Below are 19734 nucleotides of genomic sequence, written 5' to 3'. Positions count from 1 at the left end.
GAATGATGCTGTAAACCCCTCTAGATACCACACTGTCTTTTTGCTCTGAATTCGTATGGTGCCTAGACAGTGGTGTCTGGTCTGTAGCTAAAGAACTGAGATGCCAAAATTCAAATAAATCAGGCATTTCTTTTGAAGTTATATGGCAGCAGGTGCAGACAACCAAAAAAGCGTATTTAGAAGCATCCTGAGAAAGGAAAAAGTGCTAGCCCTTGGCTTTGAGACCTGACAGCCTGCGAAATTGAGAGCTATCGTGGGATAGTGTTACCCACCAACCTGGACACTCATAAAAGTAGGGAAATTATCCTTGTGGACTTCAGCTTGAAACCAGGTTCCTGGAAATTCAAACTTTAGACTATGAAAGGTGAAGAATCCCTGTACAAATATGGCGTACAGCATTGTCACTCTCATCATACCTGATAGGCCTCCACCACCAAGTCATTGAGATTTGCTGCTTGTGATTCTATCTGTCTTGCAACAGTACCAGGCAACAGAGGTAACAGATCCTATAAAAAATACAATCATTTATGCACAGTTTTAATTTTTAATATAAATATTGTGCTTTCAAAATTGGAAAAAAAAATCAGGTTTCTAACCTACTTTATACCAATGGAACTGGCTTCCTTGAACTGCAAAAATAACGTTGATGTTATTGTCAATCAATTTTTCAGAGAGCTGCCCAAGAGATGGATGCTCCTGCAAAATATAACAGAAAATAAGACTGCAAATTAGTATGGAAAAAAACTTATTTTTCACATATGACACAATAAGGAATTCCAAAATTACCCCAATCCTTATTTCTAAATGTACAGAGAATTGCCAGGCCTATATCCAAAAGAAGGTGGGACCAACCAAATAAATGGATCATGACAAAAAAAAAACCCATCAGGGCATCAGCCAGTCTGTGACAGGCTTATCTGTTGTCAACTATGCAGGGATGCTGCACAGTGGGAGGACTCATACAGTACTATGTATTGGTTTGAGTCTGATGCTTAAGAAATATGGATATAATGTTGTCCATGGCCCACCTAGAAGAATAACAAGATTCCTGAAAATGACAGGTGGGTTCTTGTGCAAAAGGCAGTGAGAAAGTACAACACCAGGGCACCAAGATAAGGTGCACTTCTTGGAAGAGCAAGGAGCGTAATTAAAAGTTTGTTTCTCAAAAATGTATTTTGGCACCAGGGATCAGACACATCGGCTAAATGCAGCCACTGGGTCAAGTTCTAGCAGTGTCAATATTCTGTACGTGTCTTACTTATGGCTGACAGCTTTCTCCTTCTCTGTATGTTCAAGACCTGCCTTATGAGTGATGCCTCCAGTCCTCACTGTGACGACCTGCTACATTTTCCTGACCATGCTTGTGCTTGAAGAAGGTAGCATGACTTCCACGTCCCTCCCCAGTAATGACATTGCTCTATTTGGTGAAGTACCTATGACGGCATGTCCTGTGCCAGTGACCTGCCCTTCTACACTTCTCATTGATAGATCTGACATGGATTTGAGAACAAGAGGTGCACTGCTATCCCTTCATCCAAGATCTGGGGAAGCACAAGGCTGGCTGTGTGGTCCCAGTGGGCTTTGTACACTTTCGTACACCCTATGTGAGATCCCTCCAGCTCCAGTACTCTAAAAAAACTGTATCTGAAAGTCACCGCTTATTTACCATACATTTGTGAATATTTTTAAGAAGTAAATTCAACACTTAAAATTCATGACTAAGCATAAAGAACTGACTGGGGCCTTGGCCTGTGTCTCCCCTTACAGAGATTGCATCTGAACACCTCCGGTTACATCAGGTCCTTCAACCTCTTTCCCCCACATACTTCTGCTGTCTTTATCTGTCTGATATACTTAACCATCTGTACCATATTGTCTTGCTCTTGTACAAACAGTTTCCCTGCACAATTCATTTCTCCTTAGAGTGCCACTTGTTACTCAAGGCACCCTGCAAGTCAGCTGCTCTCCTAGCTGACTGCCAAGACAGCTGAGAAAGTTATGCAAGGGGACAAAATCTGTTTTCCATCATATTGCACCATTATAAAGAGCCTCATATTGAAAGAACAAAGGAGTTTCTTGCTGCAGTTTGATCTCAGCCAGGGTTCACGCCTCTCTCAACTTTTCTACCCTTTGGTAAGAGATTATATTCCTTAAGATAAGTCATGAAAGGTAGGTAACAGCAATAAACAGGCGTTCTTACAGCTCTAGCGGGGGAATATGCCATATATGAGAGTCCAGCAAGTATGCATTCCCACTATGGAGCAGTTGTGGGTGAACTGTTGTGGCAAGCAGTGGCACTGTTGTCATTTTCAGTAGCCCAGAATGCTAAGTCCTAAGCCCTCCTTCCTTCTCCATGGTCACAGAGCACAGTGGTGGGACCTCCATTGTACTGCCCAAGCCTACAGGCCACATGCAACTGGCCGGCAGGTCACAGACACACCAAGTAGTCCCAGGACATGGGTGAGTGAAGCCAGATGTTCTGCAAATACCTCCTGCATTGTAAATGTGTGAATTGACAGATCATGAGATGGTGGTCAAATAAGTCAACCTTCTTGCTTAAGACATGATACTAGACATGTCGAATTCCAAAAAAGTGGCTGCTCAACATCTGTGCAACTAGTAGTAGAGCTCTGGGATCAGTGGTATCAGAAATGGGTTTCCAAGCCCTCATGAAACAAAAACTTATTCAGATCAAGCTCACTGAAGTCAAGAGATGACATGCATAGATGTGCAAGGGTTGCCGGGACTGGATCAACAAACTACCTAGTCTGCTTACAAGTATCTACTTATCAGCTCTTAACTAGAGTGCCCAGCTTGGTTAGCAGTACATTAGTCTCACTTCAGATCAGAAAGAAAATGTTTCTTTTTATTACAAGAGAGTTTAAAAAAGGGCATCCACAGACCCACTCTGTCTTTTTCATTTTAAGCATGTAAAGAGATGACATAAGGAACTCTTGGTCATTCACGGAACCTCACTTTGCTTCCTATGAAAACCTTGCTGTACTTTACGTGTTTTTATCTTATCTCTTCCTACTAGTGCTAAGGTGAATGTGCTTTCATTTTAGATCATCTTTCCTGTTCCAATTACATAATTTGTTTTATTATTTTAACCTACTGTGTTAAGCTGAGAAGAGAACTAATACAGATTAACCAATACAGTTAACCAAGCACAGATCTAATTAAAATGGACTAGATTTCTTTCATGTCTTATGCTTTTTTGCTGACCTCTGTGCGACTGCTTAGCAAAAGTTAGAAAGAAACAGGCAGAAATTAACTAACTGGAAACACTTCTGATGTAGAGGCTAAGCTTACACAAATAAATAAAGCAAAGTCCTCTTAAATGGCACAAGGAGAAAATGAAAATACACCAAAATGCAATCTTGTGAAGACTTCCAGAAGCTAAGAATCAAAGTAGAAAAACAATGTGATAATAAATGGCTCTTTAATTTATCATAGCACAACAAAATTGCATCAGTAAGGAATAAAAAAGCAAAAATATGTTTCATATGATGTATTTTTTAAAAAACTGACAGCCTTTCATGACATTTCATTTAAGTATCAAATAGTCTTTTTTTTTTTCTCCTCCTGATTTTACTTGTTCTTTATTGCTCTCTGTAACTAAAATAATCACATATACCACTGAGAAGAAAAAAAAGCAGGAAATGAGTACACCTACCATTACTACTGTGTCATGACAAATCTACTCCAGAAAATATGTAATTCTGCATGCCCACTGTTATGTAGGTGTGCCAGAATTAGCCCCTGGCTGAAAAAAAAAATGGGCTAGCAGCCAGAAGGACCAAAATGTGCCACCACAGATTTAAGCATCTTTCAAGGTCATTTAATTTGACTGGCTAAAAAGACTATTTTATTTCATAAAAGCTATCAATAGAAATTATTATGGAGATTTCTTATTCTATAAAATCTTATTCTAGTAAAATCATGATCTTTCAGACCAGAATCCAGAGTATCAATTAAAACACTTTCTTCAGTCAGCCATCAATCTATCATAGTTGCTTAGAAAGAGATTCATTAATTTTGTCTTTATTTTATATTGGTGAGTTTTTCCAGCTGCAACAGAAGTTAATTTCTCAAGTTGGACAGAAAATAAATATAGGGTTTTTTTTCTGAAACAGACATGTCTTTATTACCAAAGGAATCCTGAACACCAGAGAAAGATTTGTACCTTCATCAACTGTTTAATAAGCAGAGCAAAACTCCTCTCATTTATAGCACTGCAACCGGGCGGGTGGGAAATCAAGATAGGGACACCATGACCTGTAAGTATGCTGTGCTTTGGGAAAGGAAAGTTTCGGCATTATCTGCATTAAGGAGAACGAAGTAAGGGATTGTTTTTATTTCAGGGACACTGTAGGAATATTGAAACTGAACAGGCTGGCTAGAGGGAAATAAATAATCCTGACATCTGTGAGGGAATATCCAAGAGGTGATAAGAGGGAGTATATGAATGCAAGAACATCAGATATTGGAAATCCAAACAACCTTCCTGTTAGCACAGGCTCAGCTCCCTCCTCCACTCAGCAAGGTCCTGAACACCCACCAATTCCCAGAAACCTCCTGTACTTCATGATCACACACCATACAGCATCTGCTTCATGCTGCCCCACCATCCTTATAAACACTGGTTGCTGGGATTAGATTCAAGTCTAGCCTAATTTACATGTAGCCCTCGCTGACTTCACTAGCACATTGCTGGTTTGGGCTGAACACAGGCTATATGCTTAAAGTGCATCTAGCACTGAGAATAAAACTGTAATCTGCTCTAATGGTACCACAGCTCATATTTCTGCTTTCTGGTGATTACATGGCAATTAAGTAGTGATTCATGTTTCTTAAATAAGTGATTCATATTTACTTAAGGAAATAGACAAAGCAATTTAAAAGTACAAATCTTAGAAAAAAAATATCCTTTTTTCCAGTCACTGAGTCTTGAAGGAATTGTTTTGAAAGCTAAAAATATCTGCTGAAGGCTTTTTATTTTGCTACAGTGGATTTAATGCAACTTTTTGCACAGGTATGTATTACCATGCATTGGCTTTATACTGTGAGTTTCAAACATATTTAATGCTACATCACCACAGCAAAGCTTTGTGGCACAAGAATATTTTCTAGTCCATCATGGTTTAATTAGATAATCACTGTGTACGTCTTCTGTTTTACTCTTACCAAGCTTTTTCAATCAATGTGACTATGCATCTTCTGGCCATAAATCATGACCACTACCTTTGTCTTGTTAGCAGGATTGTGCAATTCTTACATATTACTGGCTGCTTCTTGTGCAAAGTATCACACCAGACACTTCCTACTTGTCTTTTATACAATGTGTGTGATTTTTATGAGATGGTAATAAAAAACCATACCAAAACCAGTGACATATCCTCTGCTCTGTACTGCTGTCTCAGACTCCAGAATACTTTATCCCAGACAAAAAGAATGTCAGTATTTCCAGGTGATTGATTCTTCATTTCACAACTTGCCTAGCTGGGAAAATACTATTCCAATAACTGAAATAAAAGCAATGCTTTGACAGCAATCTAAAAACCTCCTTTACAGTCTTACACTGCTTCTCTGAAGGCAGAATCTATGACATATACCTTACCATACTCGTAGCTTTGATGTACACATTATCTTTCAAATGACAGTTTCCATCATGGGGAATTACGATCCCTGCTAATTTACTATCAAGTGCCAGATGGGAAGTTTGATCTGTCATCACAAGAAGCAGTCGTTTTGCTTCTTTACGCCATCCAATATGGCTCTAAAATGAAAACAAAATTAAGCATAAGAAAGCAGTAACTACATATTTTCTAAACCAATAATCAACAAAATGAAAAATGAACGTGAAAGTCTATGCTCAGACTCATTCCCTCCTAGCTCTGAATCGGGATTAAGCTTCTTACAACAGCAGGGATAATAAGTACAGAGGGGTGTGGTGTCTTCCAGCTTACACACTAGGCATCAGCCTCCCTCAGACAACACTAGACAGCATTCCCCCAAAAAAGGGGTATTTTAAGTTTTATATGTAAACAGGTTATATTTTAAATAATCCCAGATTCTCCTCCAGCACCGTAGAAACTTCTTGCTCTTAAAACTCCATCATTTCACTTTGTCACTTCAAGACTCCTCCTACCTATGTACCTCACAGCAACCCGAATTTTAAAGTAGCTTCATGTCCTAACCTGCTACCTCTTGCAACAGTGATGTCCTGGTTAAAGCAAGATGGAGCATGTTATAAAGTTCTATTGTAGGGAAAATGAATGCACATTAATATAAATTATAGTTCATGATGGTCATTATGAATGGCACATTGTTCTCATCCATTTTGGTTCACAATTCAGTTAGCAGGAAAGACTTCATTCTCATGAATGTTTCCATTCTATTGTTTTTGGAAGCACTTATTCTAGAGTTCACATGTCTTAAGTGTGGAGTATGTCCAATGAGAAACACTGAATTTTAAGGGATTTTTCCAAAGCTCCAGAATAATTTGTGATCACAATGTCTATGAAAAGTGGCTTTTATTTACCTGTTTTACCGCTCATCAGAATTTGAAAATAAAATTGGGCCAAACTTCATTTTTAGCAGTTTGGATTACTTTTTGTCCTTAAATCATTCTACTGCTCCAACAACAAGAATATGAAGATACACAGGATAGAATTGTCCTGACATCATCCCAAGAGATGAGAAACACCCCAAGCCTGTGATCTGGACAGGAGTTGAACTGCTTTCTTTAAGAGGACAAGGAAAAGTAACTTACAAAGCATTAGCAAACCCACAAATTGGCCAATTTTCATAATTTCTATTGCAGTACTATGCATAGAAGAAAAACAACATGTAAAATAGCCCTTTAGAGCAAGCAAATTCTTATCATTTAATATGCTTATACCTTGGGAACTACTGATGCAAATCTTTTCCATCCTTTTCTGCGTAGAAAAGATGGTGATGAAATTTTATTGGTATATGAAAATTAATTTTTAGTTGATTTGTATTGATTTTAAATATAAATTCTTTAAAAACTGAGATAACATTGAAATGCATTTGTTTTCCTTACCTGCACAAGCAGATACCAAACTGATCCTTCAGCTTTCAAATACATTCTTAAGTAGAAGAAATGTCAAATGCTATGTCTTCACTTAGGAACACAAGGAGGGCTTTAATGATTTTTGAAATCAATTTTGTAATTGACTGAAATTAATACATGTGTCTCTTCAAGCAAGAAGCAATTGCTTTCATCATCCATCCTATGTTGGTTAGGCTGGTTAAAGCCAGAATTTGAACAACATTATTAACCAATACTGACAAATATTTCCCTATGCTCTCCTTTTTCAGTTTCAATGGGAAACAGAAGTGTATAGCTAAGGGGGAAAGGATGGAAAAGGAGGAAGAAAATATTATCAGGCCTAGGACTGAGCACCATTGTAACCAATGTGTATATATATCTGTGTCTGAACTACCTTTTAGTCTTTTGTTAATAAGCTTCTTACCTGGCACACAGCTGCCTGGAGCATCGCATCAAAACCTCCTTCAGGTGTATCAATATTCCCAGAAATTTTTTGTTTATTCACTGCATTTCTGAATTCTGCTATATTGTCAGTTAGGGATAGCACATGAATATAACCATGAGGAGGCATACAGTCTAAATTATAATCACTGTACAAAAAAAAACAACAAACAAAACAAAAAACCAAAAGTCTAACACATTCCATATTTTCCATTTGAGGGAGATATAAATATCGCATCCCTACCAACCCATAAATCCTGCTACTAATGAAGAGGTATACATGCACAGTAAAAGCAACACTTAAAAAAAGAACAACTCCACATGAAATGAAACTTAGTGGGAATTAGTTCTAATTTATTAGGAATTAGTTCTAATTTATTATGAACAAATTTTTGGGGGGTATTTTATGTGAATTTATATAATATAACTTGATATACTAACAGTACATATATAGTGTTTCTGTACAGAATGAAAAGAAACACAACGTGAGTGATGGTATGATCTCAGAGAGTATATGATCGCTTTTGGAACATCTACGGAGCAGGAAAGCTTTGCTTTTCATTATCTTGAGAAAGGGCTATTACACTGCAACATTAAGACCCTTTAAAAGATCGCTACACAGGCTACTGGATCAAAACTCAAATAAAATTTAAGTCCCTACCTTTTCTAGTAGTAAGTAAATGTACATAAAAGAAATGTTGAGAGTAGTGACAGTTACCTCATTAAAGGGATGGGAAACTCCATTTTCAGTAACATCTTAGTTGTAAATGATACTTTTTGAAATTATGTATAAGGGAGAAAGTATGAAGTTTGACATAAGTAAGCTAATGCCACAGCACTTACACAGTTCGTTGCTCTGTGACCCATTTACATTACAGCAGTGGAATTTACAGCACAAACTGAAGTGCTCTTCTGATTCAGAGATGCTGAGCAGGTTTCAACTCACTTAACTTCTGTTGCATAAAGTGTAGGCATCCAGACTAAAACCTGCCAGCCCCCACCTCAATTCACAGTCAATGAAGAGAAACTGGCACTGTAAGGATTAATACCTCTGCAGATGTCTACTTCTAGGCAAAATGAATTGTGTCGTAGAAATGCTAATTTCCACTTCATTATATAGACAGTCTAGATGGCTGTTTTATACATAATTTATATCTAACGAATTCCACTATTAATGCCCAATTCAAAACCCACTGAAACAGACTTCACAGAACTTTGGATGATGTCTTCCCAGGAAAGATAGTAACAAGCAAGAAGGTATGAACAGTTAATATTCACCTTTCCAAGAATTATGGTTTATAGAGATTTGAATTTGTTGTGAATAATCTTGTTCTCCAGGGCATTTTGGAAGTGATCCCTCACTTTATGTAAGTGTTGAACGCAAGGTATAAGAGACGTGGTATGAAAAAAGAAATGCAAGCCAGAACACCTTTCTTATTTAAAATGGGGGTTCATTCATATTACAACTGTGAAATTAGATCAGAGGATCACTTTTGTTCACTAAAGCTGAAAGAACCTGCATCACATCTACAAAAGCAGAGTTATAAGAAAAGAGTTAATGAATACATGATGATACTCCAGAAAAGTCCTAGGTCAGAAAGTAAAAAACTTTGTGAATAAATCTAGGCAATATATATCGAAAATAACTAAGAACACAACAGTTAACTATAAAATTAAATGCAAAACATATTCAAATCTACCAAAGCAGCATGTTGTTTGGCATGTTTTGCTGAAGAACGTAAAGCACATTTTTTTCTGATACGGAAACAGTTTTTCTGGAATCACTCAACGAGATATTTCAGAAGTAATCATTGTATAACAATTTTCAGCATTTTCTTAGGAACTTTGCTGGAGAACCAAGGTATAATGAAACAAAGATAGATTTTGAAGAACCTTAAAAATAAATATGCATAATGCATATGTGTGTAATTAAATAATTTCTCAGTGGTACAGTAAATATACAGACTACATACCTGCACTGGTTATGGATTCTGCCTGGATGAATGCTAATATAGGGTGACACAGTTTTATCCACATAGGATCCAAATCCAAGTCGAAAATCAAGAGAAATATTCGCCATCTTTTTAGATAATGCAAATCCAACGGAATTTAATTTTTCTATGTTGTTGTGCATAGAGGCCGAGACATCAACTAAATAATAAAGATCCACAGGGTATTTCTCGAGAGGACGAACTTTTAACATAAAGTTTGCTTCATTTCCTGATTCAAAGGAAACAAATAAGTTTATTTACTATCTTTGAATGGACACTCTTAAAAATACATCTATTTTTGCAGCACAAAATTGTTTGTGTCAGCAAGCAGAAAAACAAACAAGAGATCCTCCCATGAGTAAAGGAAACCTTGAAGCATCGTTCAAAAATAAGCCATAAAGGGGCTTTCTGCAGAACATCTTGCCTTTTTTTTCCTTGCAGGAGCACTGTGCAATTTATTGTAAAAATCTGACTTCTCCCTATTCTCTTTTAAATTCTTGGTTGTGCAATCCCTTTGGCATAGTATCAGTAAGCAGTTATGACTCACAAAGGACACAGATCTGCATACAAATTGTGGTCAGTCTTCAGGGTTGACACTTCTAAGTAAGAAAGTAAGTAAGTATATCCTGCCAATAGTTTGTCAGAGGAGTCTGAAATTATATATGTACCGTAAAGACAGCACAGCCTGGAAAACTCATGTAAATTATGCTTCAAATTTATACCAATCTACTTTCAAAGATTTGATGCAAAAACTTCGTAGGATCAAAATATTTTTTTAAAAAAAATAGGTTTTAATATTAAAAAAAAAATCCATCTTTTGGCATATTCAAAACAGAACTCTTATTTCAGGATGACAAATGTCTGCCTCTCCTGCAGAACCTCATCACATTCTTGTATGTAAGAAAACTGTTAATGTTTTGGAAGCCACTAAAAATAGTCCCCATGCTTTTGCTTGCCTAATATTCTGTAATGCCAGCAACAAGAATGAAGTGACTGGAGTATGGGCAGCATAGGTACTGTCATGCATGACTCCAAATTGTTCATTATTTTATGTCGTCCAGAGTGTGAGCTCACAAAAGAAATGAGGGAGTAGGATCTTTGTGTGATGAATGCAGAATCTAATTCAGTATAATGCAATAAAGATACAGCAAAGGACAGGAGGAAGGGAGACATTATAGAAGAATTATGCAGGTTTTCAATAAAAGCTGTCTAAACACATTCAGAAACAAATTCACTAAAAAAAACCCACCAGAAATGTGACTTCTCTATTCATGACATTTACTAGTGCATATGACATTGCTAGATAACATAATTAAAGTACATGTAACAAAGGTCTCACCCAGAAAAGTTAAACATGCAAAGTACTTTCTTCCAGTGGTCTTTGAACATAATCCACCTGAAAATGTCAGGATTTGTTTGTAACAGGTGTTGCATGAAGAAAACAGAATTTCAGTGTGCTGTAACTTAACGTGTTTCCTCTTTGCCAATGTAAATTGAACTACTTTTTGTAAATGAGCCTTGCAGGTCTCCAGTTTGCACATATTGATACGCTGAGCGCAGCTTCTATTTTTTTCCCCACATAAATCCTGACAGCTGGGTATATATAAACAACGACAAAACTTCCCAGTACCAAAACAAAAACTTCTTTGTCTGCATGATTATACTCTATCAAATTTCTGTTTTGAAGCACAACTATAGCTGTATATCTGTGTACTTCCCTGGGGTATAAAATATGGGCAAGATGTCTATACATCTAAAGTTATTCTTCTGAAGCCCTCAGAATTTCAGTCTTCTGCCTCCCTGATGCAAGAACATCTGCAAAGCATATGAAACCCCAGACTTAATTTCACTATTTACTAGCAAAAAGTTTCATTAAATCAAATTTTAGAAAGCTAAGTTTTTTCTATGACTCCAGTATGCCTTTGGAAATAAATGTGATTACAGACACATCCAGAGCTAGCTTGGTTCTTGAGACCATTTCTCAGGACAAAGCAGGGTATCAGTTACTTCTTTGGAAAGACAATGGGGAAAGGAGAGGAACTGTTGATCTTACTTTCTCAGTTTTATTACTATAAAGATGGAAAACCAGGGTTCCTTTGTGCTTTACACTCATGTAGGCCCTTCCTTTTCCCCTTGTAATTGACAGAAAATTATGTTTTATACAATGAAAATCAACAAGATATGTTTCCTCTTCTCTTGATGTTTTTCTACCAAAGATTGCTCCCTCTTAAATGAAATATTTTTTTCTCCAACTATTGTTTGCATAAGAAAGAAAAAAAATAAATTTTATGATATGAAACATACCCTGCATCCGTTTAGATCACCTTCCACTTCTGTTGCTGGCTACAGCTATTTTAGAGCCAGAGAACAAACATTAATTTAACTTGAGTTCAGATGAGGGCAAATAGATATACTAGAAAATGTCAGATCCGTAAAGGGACTTGTAGGTTTAATTAGGGCCAGTTGTCTCACGTTTTATAAATTAAATGTTAGGCAGTGAATACCTAAGTCTCCTTTAGGAATCTGGTCCTTTCTCGTATATTGGCTTTGGTGTCTTTGTTGTTGTCTAATCAATACACTTCAAATAATCAAGAAGCTTATCAAATGATAGAATTAAGGAATTCTAACTCAATTTACTTCCAGTAAGGAATACAGTTTATATGCATGTAAGGGAAAACTATTTGTGTAAGTGGCTAAAGAAAAAGAATCACGAAACCACAACAGAAAACAGAAAAGACTACCTAAAATACCTTTCCCACTTATTACTTGCATTATTCTGACCTTCAGCTGTGTTTGACAGAAACACTTCCTGCCGAAGACTGTACTTGAATATGGGAGCAATACCATCATGGTCCTACAGTATAACGTTACAGCATTGTTCTTCAAAATAACTATTCCAGACACTTCTTCAAAAAGTATCTGTACTTAATACTATTATATTTAGTATAAATGGACTATAATAGCAATATGTTAGAGACAACCCAACCTGGACGCAGTTGGATCGAAACTTTTCCTGGTGTCACTTGTGTATTTGTTTCATGGTCACTGGGTATTGTGACACGAACTGTTGGATTTTCTACAAAATCTGATTGGCAGCCTCTTTTCATTAAGTTGAAAACAGTGTCACAGCGTCCCTTCTGTGTTGCATCGGCCATGAAATCCTGTTCAGACAAAAAGTACAAAAAAATCTGAGCTGAAAAAAACCCAACTGTAATATCTTCAAAAGAAAAACAAAATAATACTCTTTGAAACAATAAAATATGCTACTATAATTGCATAAATTGTAGAACGAGTTCATGGAAGCCATATGTTTCTAATAAGGGCAATTACAAAATATTTAAATTAGAAGTTAAACCTAATTGCCACAATTACTTTTTTCTACAAAGGACAAAACTTTTGTATGAGAAAGAGGATCTTGCACAATCAGAACAAGCTGACTTTGGAGAAAAAGGAAACTATGTACTGTCACTATGTCACTAAAAATGTTCTGTGCTATGCTATGAGTTAGCTATAGCAAGAAAGTGTCATTCACACAACATCAAAACAGATTAGTTTTCGGAGGAATCCACTGATATTGTTACTCAGGCTAATATTTAAAAGTAGCAGCAGAAGTCAGCTTTCGGTTAATCTAACCTGAATTTGTCTATCACAGAGGTTTAAGTTTCACCCCATACCCTATAGCAAATCTAAAGACCAGCTGGACTCTTATTTCAATCCCCAGAAAGAGGAAGCTATGTCTACGGGACTGGACAGTTTAAGATGCCACCAACAGAAAAAGGCCCTGTAACAACCAAAAAGTGATTATTAGTAGGATGATCTCAGAAGCAGCACATCCTCTGTTGCAGTGAAAAGGGCAAAGTTGCCAAACTTGTGCCAACATGATCCAATGCAAAATTCCTTCCTGACCACAAATCTGATAATTAACATGATCCTGATCATGCAGTGAAGAAAAGACAAGATTCTTTGTACTCTTTCAAAGCATTGGTCCATCCCAGCCACAGCTGGGGACCAAACAATGGACAGCCTCTGATATTTCAGAGGCAAATGGGGAAAATAAACAATCAAAAAGTGCATACAACCAACTGTGTATTAGAGAATAGTCATCCAGACCCTAAAAAGGCCAGAGAAAGCCCCTGAAGAATGAGATTCAACAGTTATGTATCTTGTTTTTCAAGTTTCAATCCATTTTTGTAGTCTACTTCTGATATATTTTTTCCATAACCTTCTTTGAGGACAACAGACACTGCTTTTTTTAGGTTACTGCTATTTATATACCCTTTTTGATGTATATACATTTCAAAAAGGTAGATTTTAATGTGTTTAAAGAACTTAGCTAGTCTCATTATTATTACTAATGACTGATAGATATGTAGCACTTTCTGTAGTTCACTGTGTGGGGGTGTACAGTCAAAGCATCTCAACAGTTCCTCGCAGCTGATTCTCTCATTAAAAATATTGTTTAAATGAAGCAGGCATGCTCAACTGAAAACTGCTCCTGTAACTTTACTCTGGAAAATTTCCACCTGCATTAATATGGGATTTGCCATTCCACAACTATGGACCGTGTGTAGGTGAACCAGCTCTCAAAGCGCAGTCTCAGAGGGTTTGAAACCCCCCCGGGTTTCGTGAACAGCTCTCAGGGTTGACAGGAGAAGTTAAGCAAGAGAAACAGAGCAGAAGTGAAACCTGGTCAAATCTGAGCACCTAGTTAGAAGGAGACCTACTGCAGCTCCATGGCACTGGAAAGCTAGCAAGTGCTGTTCCATGATAAATACAGATGTAGCAGGATAAAACTGTACCTTCTGTAAGAGAGGCCATCAGGGCACAATAATGGACCACTCCACATTGTAATCCATTGTGCCATCTACACATGCCCTAAGGTGGTTCTTCCAAAACAAGCCCTCCGTGCCTCTATCCATCCTTGTGTTACTTATCCCTATATTTTTGCAGACTAATCATTCCAAGACACAATACCTCAGATAAAGTTACACCAGTGCCTTACATCCCTTATCTTCTCCAGGCACACTCTAGGAACTTACCTACCTCTTCTGCTAACCTGAAAGCTACTACAGATAATTTGCATGTGACTTTCAAAAGCATATGAGCTTGTAATTGCCAGGGATAGTCTTCACCTTGCTCCTCTGAAGTGCTTAAAACGGTCCAGCCTTACTTCAAATCATGTAATCAACTGTTTTCTTCTGTCCAGCCTTACTTCAAATCATGTAATCAACTGTTTTCTTCTGTCAAACAGAACCAGAAATTCTTCTATTCTTATAGTTTGCAAAGCAATAACAATTTCAGAATAATTCTTCCTATTTTCTGTGACAAGTCTCAGAACTGACAGCTTCAAGTGTCAAAATAAGAAAAGTATCATTTTGACCATTTGTGACAGGGTCATAATATATGGTGAAGTCAAAGTTAACCCCGCTGTTAGTAAAACCTTTTACTAAATGCAATAGGCATGTATGTATACACTTGCTTCGTTATATAATGAGGACAGCATAAATTACTGATAAGTAATTTTGCTTTTGAAGCCAAAAACTACTGAACTCTCAAAGCTAATATAAGTCTGCCAAAGCTGTCTACAAAGCAGATGGAATGCATTAAAAAGTTCTCACTTTTTTAAAAATTACTGCAATTTTCCAAATAAAAGATTGTATTTTCTCCTTTGGAAACAAAATATATTTCACACTATTTCTCACGTTCTCTCTCCAGGGGTTGTTTAAAGACATTCTTGCTATTTCTCACTATAATTTTCACAGTTTAAAAGCCTTTTATCTTTATAAAGATCAGAAGCAGCTAAAATATAAAGTCAAATGTAAATAAGCAAAACACCATACCTCTTGAGCACACCATCCACACTCCGGACCCAAAGCAAGACACTTTGTGCATGTTACTGCATTTGAAGTGGCACATCTGTTTTCCGCTGCAATGAAACATAAAACCAAACATTCATGATTTATGATGATATGTGGGAATTGTAAAATACCTAATTTTAAACAAAGATTTCAAAAATTACTTCACCACATTAAGAGTGATGACAATGTATCCAAACAGAAGTAAAACAGAACAAAGGCAGCCCGGTGAAGGAATACTTGCAGCATTTTTTTTAATCTAGTCTAGAACTGTATGTACAGATTGAATGAAACTCCATTCTCAAAGCCAAATTTTTAAGATCCTGATTTAGAATAATTCTGAAGTGAAAGTTAATCTTTGGCATGTACCTTGCTGATTTACTGCCTAATAGAAAAAAATTTACCAGGTAGCTTATCTCTTCATAGACGTTTTCCTTTTAAGTCATTTACACTTGAATGAGTTATTCATTATTCACTCCGTATGGAACCCAAAATATTTTCTCACCTTCTATAAATATTCCCCCTCTGCACTTTCTGGAATGAATAGTTTCCCAGAAGAGGCAGATATTATTTTTTTTTTTTCAGAAGCGAATACAAATTTATCCAACATTATGTGTGTCACAGATTGAAGACACATCATTTTATACTAAACAACTGCAAAAAATGTGCCTACTAACAGGTCTACCAGTGAAGTCCTTTATATCCTTTTCACATCTTTGTTTTATAGGTCATTGCTTAAGTTACTACTCTTTGCTATGAAACTATGGCAGTAGGAATTGAGAAGAGAATTTTCGAGGGCCTCGGTCAGCTCAATTTGAATGTCAGCGTTAGTGCATCCTTTCAGCACAAGACTCTTGTAGACCAATGCGCCTCTACACCAAACAGAAGATGCCTGCCAAGAGTTGTGCGGAAGGCACATAATATGACTCTTCAGTGCCCAGCACAGTAGTAGTGCTGTTTAACAGCACTGCTTTGTGGCATATTCAGCATGGCATATTATAAAACATACTGGAAACAAACAAACAAAAAAAGAATTACTGCATACTGGAAAGTCTAGATCTGTTAATTGGTCCATTGTGATAATGTGCATATCATCATATCAAAACAGTTTGAAGAAAGGTTTTTCATCCAAAGTTTTGGCTGCATGTACTGTCTCTCAGGCTATTTCTTTCCAACCTGTAGTAGTGCAAACCATCTTCTCTTTCCAAAGTAATTAGAGCAACTTCTCATAGTAAAAAGCTGTATCAGGCTAACATGTACTACAATATCTTTATTTAACTGATGTCACCTATGGAGTCAAAGATGAGATCCCTTACCATATGAACAGCTAGTGCTCAACAGGTCACTCTGAGTAACTGATGATCCAAAGAACTAGTGACGGCTTGCAAGTTAATAGTATCAACAACATATATACCATTATCAGTATTAACAAGATAGAAAGGCCTAGTGCAGCACAATTGCAGTGTTATACTGATAACACATATGTTTGTGGCAATTTTGTTCATTTCAAAGGTAAGACATATATTTATATTTTATATAAACTGCTGTTGACAATTTTTGCCATGCAGGCAATCTGAGAAAAAAAATGTATATAACAGGGTGAGCAACTCTTACAGATATGATAGAAACAATAAGCTGAAAAGCAGCCCAGGAAGGTGCTGGAACAGAGAGAAAACTGAGTAAAAGGTGGCAGAGGTGGGCAGGGATAAATAAAAGAGGAGTCACTAAGGACAGAAAAAAGAACAAGACAAAATCCAAAAGGTTCTTGTGTGTTATAAAAACAAACACAGCAAGTTTGATTTGGATGTGAAATGAGAGCAAGCTCATTCAGCACTGACACAATAAACATTTTTGCATTTGTAAGAAGATGGCAACAGCACTTTATGTTCTGCAGTCTGGAAGAGCAGACCTGGAGGCCACAGAAGAAGTTACCGCAAACCACAGGAGAGAAGAAAGATGAAGATTCCAGGTAGGTACCAACATGCACAGAGTTGTACAGCTTGCCACAGATGCCTTTCTAAACAGTATTGGTAAAGCGCAGACACAGGATAAAAAGTTGTTGGAGAAAAAATAAAAGGAATGTAATTGTTCTTGGCACAGAATCATCACTCCCATCTTCAGCTTGATACCAAAGACAGTAGAGATAAAAGGCATTACAAGAAAAGGGGAGTAAAGTGATGGATGCAGTAAAAGTGTCAAAGGACAAGGAAAGATAAGAACTGCTGATCTGCAGCATAACAGCGGCTAAAGACCACCATGGGGCAAAACAGGGAGGAGATGACATGGACTTTCAAGTTACCGGTCAAGTTACCATCCACCATAAGAGACAGAGCTGTTGTGATAAGAATAAATAGTTGACAGGAAAAAAATGAGAGACCTGTGTTTCTAACTACACAGATAAGGAATAAGTCAAATTAATTCCTGTTCATCGGAATCAGTAAACCAAAGTAAACCAAATAATGAGGTTGGCCTAATTAATTTCCTGCAGTAATGTCTGGGACTCCTTTCTTAAAATGTATAATCCTATCTGCATAACACACTTTTCCCAAAATTAAATGCCATCGACCATGTAACAAAACATCAATGTCTTACTGTAACGTGCACTTGCTAAAAAAAAAAAAAAAAAAAGTATGTGCCTATGGCTGTAAAAACTGTACCATATTTCCAGATGCATTGGAAAACTGACTGAAGAATAACTGTCCAATTTTTTTTTTCCTGTACGGTTGGTTTATTGAATGTATTGAAGTTTGATTTAAGTTTATTAATACAGACTGTCTGGTAAAATAGTGTGTGTGGGGTAGTGGTGGTGGTGTGTGTGGGGGGGGTGTGTGTGTGTGCGCGCGCACGCGCGTGCGTGTGTGTGTGTGTGTGTGTCTTTCTCAACCGCTACAGCAGAATCTTAAAATCCAGTTTGGATTTTCAATGTGATCATGGCAGAAGAAATGCTTTAACAAATGAGATACACAGTATTGCTGGATGCAAATCTCTGCTGATAACTCTCCAGCCTCAAGAGCTCCATTTTCGCAACATGAAGTCACGGATTGGCAATTGACGAGCTTGGTACCATTGGCTCAAAAAGTTGATTTTTTTGGAATAAAGAGAAACTTGAAAAACGTTTATTAATGCCCGAGACACACACTCTGGCTACATCACTACTGTAGTTCCCAAGTACACAGTCCCTTATATCAGTAACATTTATGGACATGCTTTCATTCATGTTTATTATTTAGTTGTAAGTCTACTCTAAAACTGAAACTGATTTAGTATAAACATCTAAGTTTCTTTTAAAAATCATATGCTAGCGCAAGAAACATTTTTTTTATGAGCTGGCTTAAAAAAGAACTGACATTTTTCCTGCCACTTCACCAAAAACAGAGTCCAGACAAGACTGAGTTACTGTTCAGCCAAACCTAAGGGCAAGTTTCTACTGGCTTAGTTATAGCTCATGTATGCCAAAAGGTATTTTCAACAAGGGCCAGATTTTGTACTGGGAACTGCACAGGCACACACATGTAATAAAAAGTGAGTGCAGCAGGTTAAACTGCACTTTTCCAGCCTCCTCCAGAAAATACAACTGTGCTCCAACGACTGCAGCTATTTACAGCGATCACAGGTGTGGCAAGCCTAAACTCTCAGCAAGACAAGACAAATATCATATGTATTATAATCATATCCTGCCTCCCTATTATGAAAATAACTTTATCGTGATCAGGGTATTTATCTCAGAGATGGAATAACAATAACACACACTGGCGTTTGAGAGGGGATGTTAAACAGGTTTTCAAGCAGACAGCACTTTGCTGAAGTACAGCCAGGAATTCGGATTTATATCAGCTTCACAGTTGCTACATGTTTGTGCTGGTTTTGGAGTGTGTACCACTTGCCTTCTTAAAAGAGAAAGCTAAAACATAACTAGCATCTTATACCCCATAGTCTTCAGACTAACTGAACACTAGCTAAAGCAAGAAGATGTGAAATTATCTAGCTTCTGCAGAGCTTTTCCCTTATATTCTGCATCCAATCTTGTTCCAGGGCAGCAATCAGCCAGGCTGTCCCTCTCCGCAGATCATGTGGCCTTCAGTAACTCGTGTGTAGCATCACTTATGAGGGAAGCTGCAGCTTTTATGCAGTATACTGCAGTTCCCTTCACCTTTCTGTCTTCGGGAACTAATCAGCATGACTCCTGCAGAAGTGACAGCCAGTACCTGTCCCAGCTAACACACAGCTTTCCAGTTCACTTTGGCTGAATGTGCAGATACAATGAAAAGGACTGTAAAAATGCTACAGAGGGGGAATTTTTTTTCCGTGATAATTGTGTCTGACACTTAGTTGCTCAGATTACAAGGAAAAAATGAGTGCCTCTGCTTTA

General features: G+C 37.2%; 1 protein-coding gene across 8 annotated transcripts in view; it reads right to left on the bottom strand.

Annotated features, from left to right (window-relative positions):
• Positions 1-19734, bottom strand: part of ITGB8 (integrin subunit beta 8) — a 68889-nt gene that overhangs the window by 38553 nt on the left and 10602 nt on the right. For all 8 annotated transcript variants that reach the window (XR_005103536.1, XR_005103537.1, XM_037382512.1 and 5 more), the window contains exons 2-8: positions 15351-15436; positions 12497-12671; positions 9493-9739; positions 7503-7668; positions 5621-5779; positions 601-696; positions 417-506 (exon numbers count right to left, since the gene is read on the bottom strand). Coding sequence is in view for 6 of the 8 variants with exons in the window: in XM_037382508.1 (XP_037238405.1) it covers positions 417-506; positions 601-696; positions 5621-5779; positions 7503-7668; positions 9493-9739; positions 12497-12671; positions 15351-15436 (1019 nt within the window). In the remaining 2 variants the exon portion in view is untranslated. The remainder of the gene's footprint in view (positions 1-416; positions 507-600; positions 697-5620; positions 5780-7502; positions 7669-9492; positions 9740-12496; positions 12672-15350; positions 15437-19734) is intronic.

The sequence above is a fragment of the Falco rusticolus genome, chromosome 4 (genome assembly GCF_015220075.1).
Source record: "Falco rusticolus isolate bFalRus1 chromosome 4, bFalRus1.pri, whole genome shotgun sequence".
NCBI lineage: Eukaryota > Metazoa > Chordata > Aves > Falconiformes > Falconidae > Falco > Falco rusticolus.
Note: the sequence above shows the minus strand (reverse complement) of the source record. Positions and strands in the feature narration are given on the sequence as shown.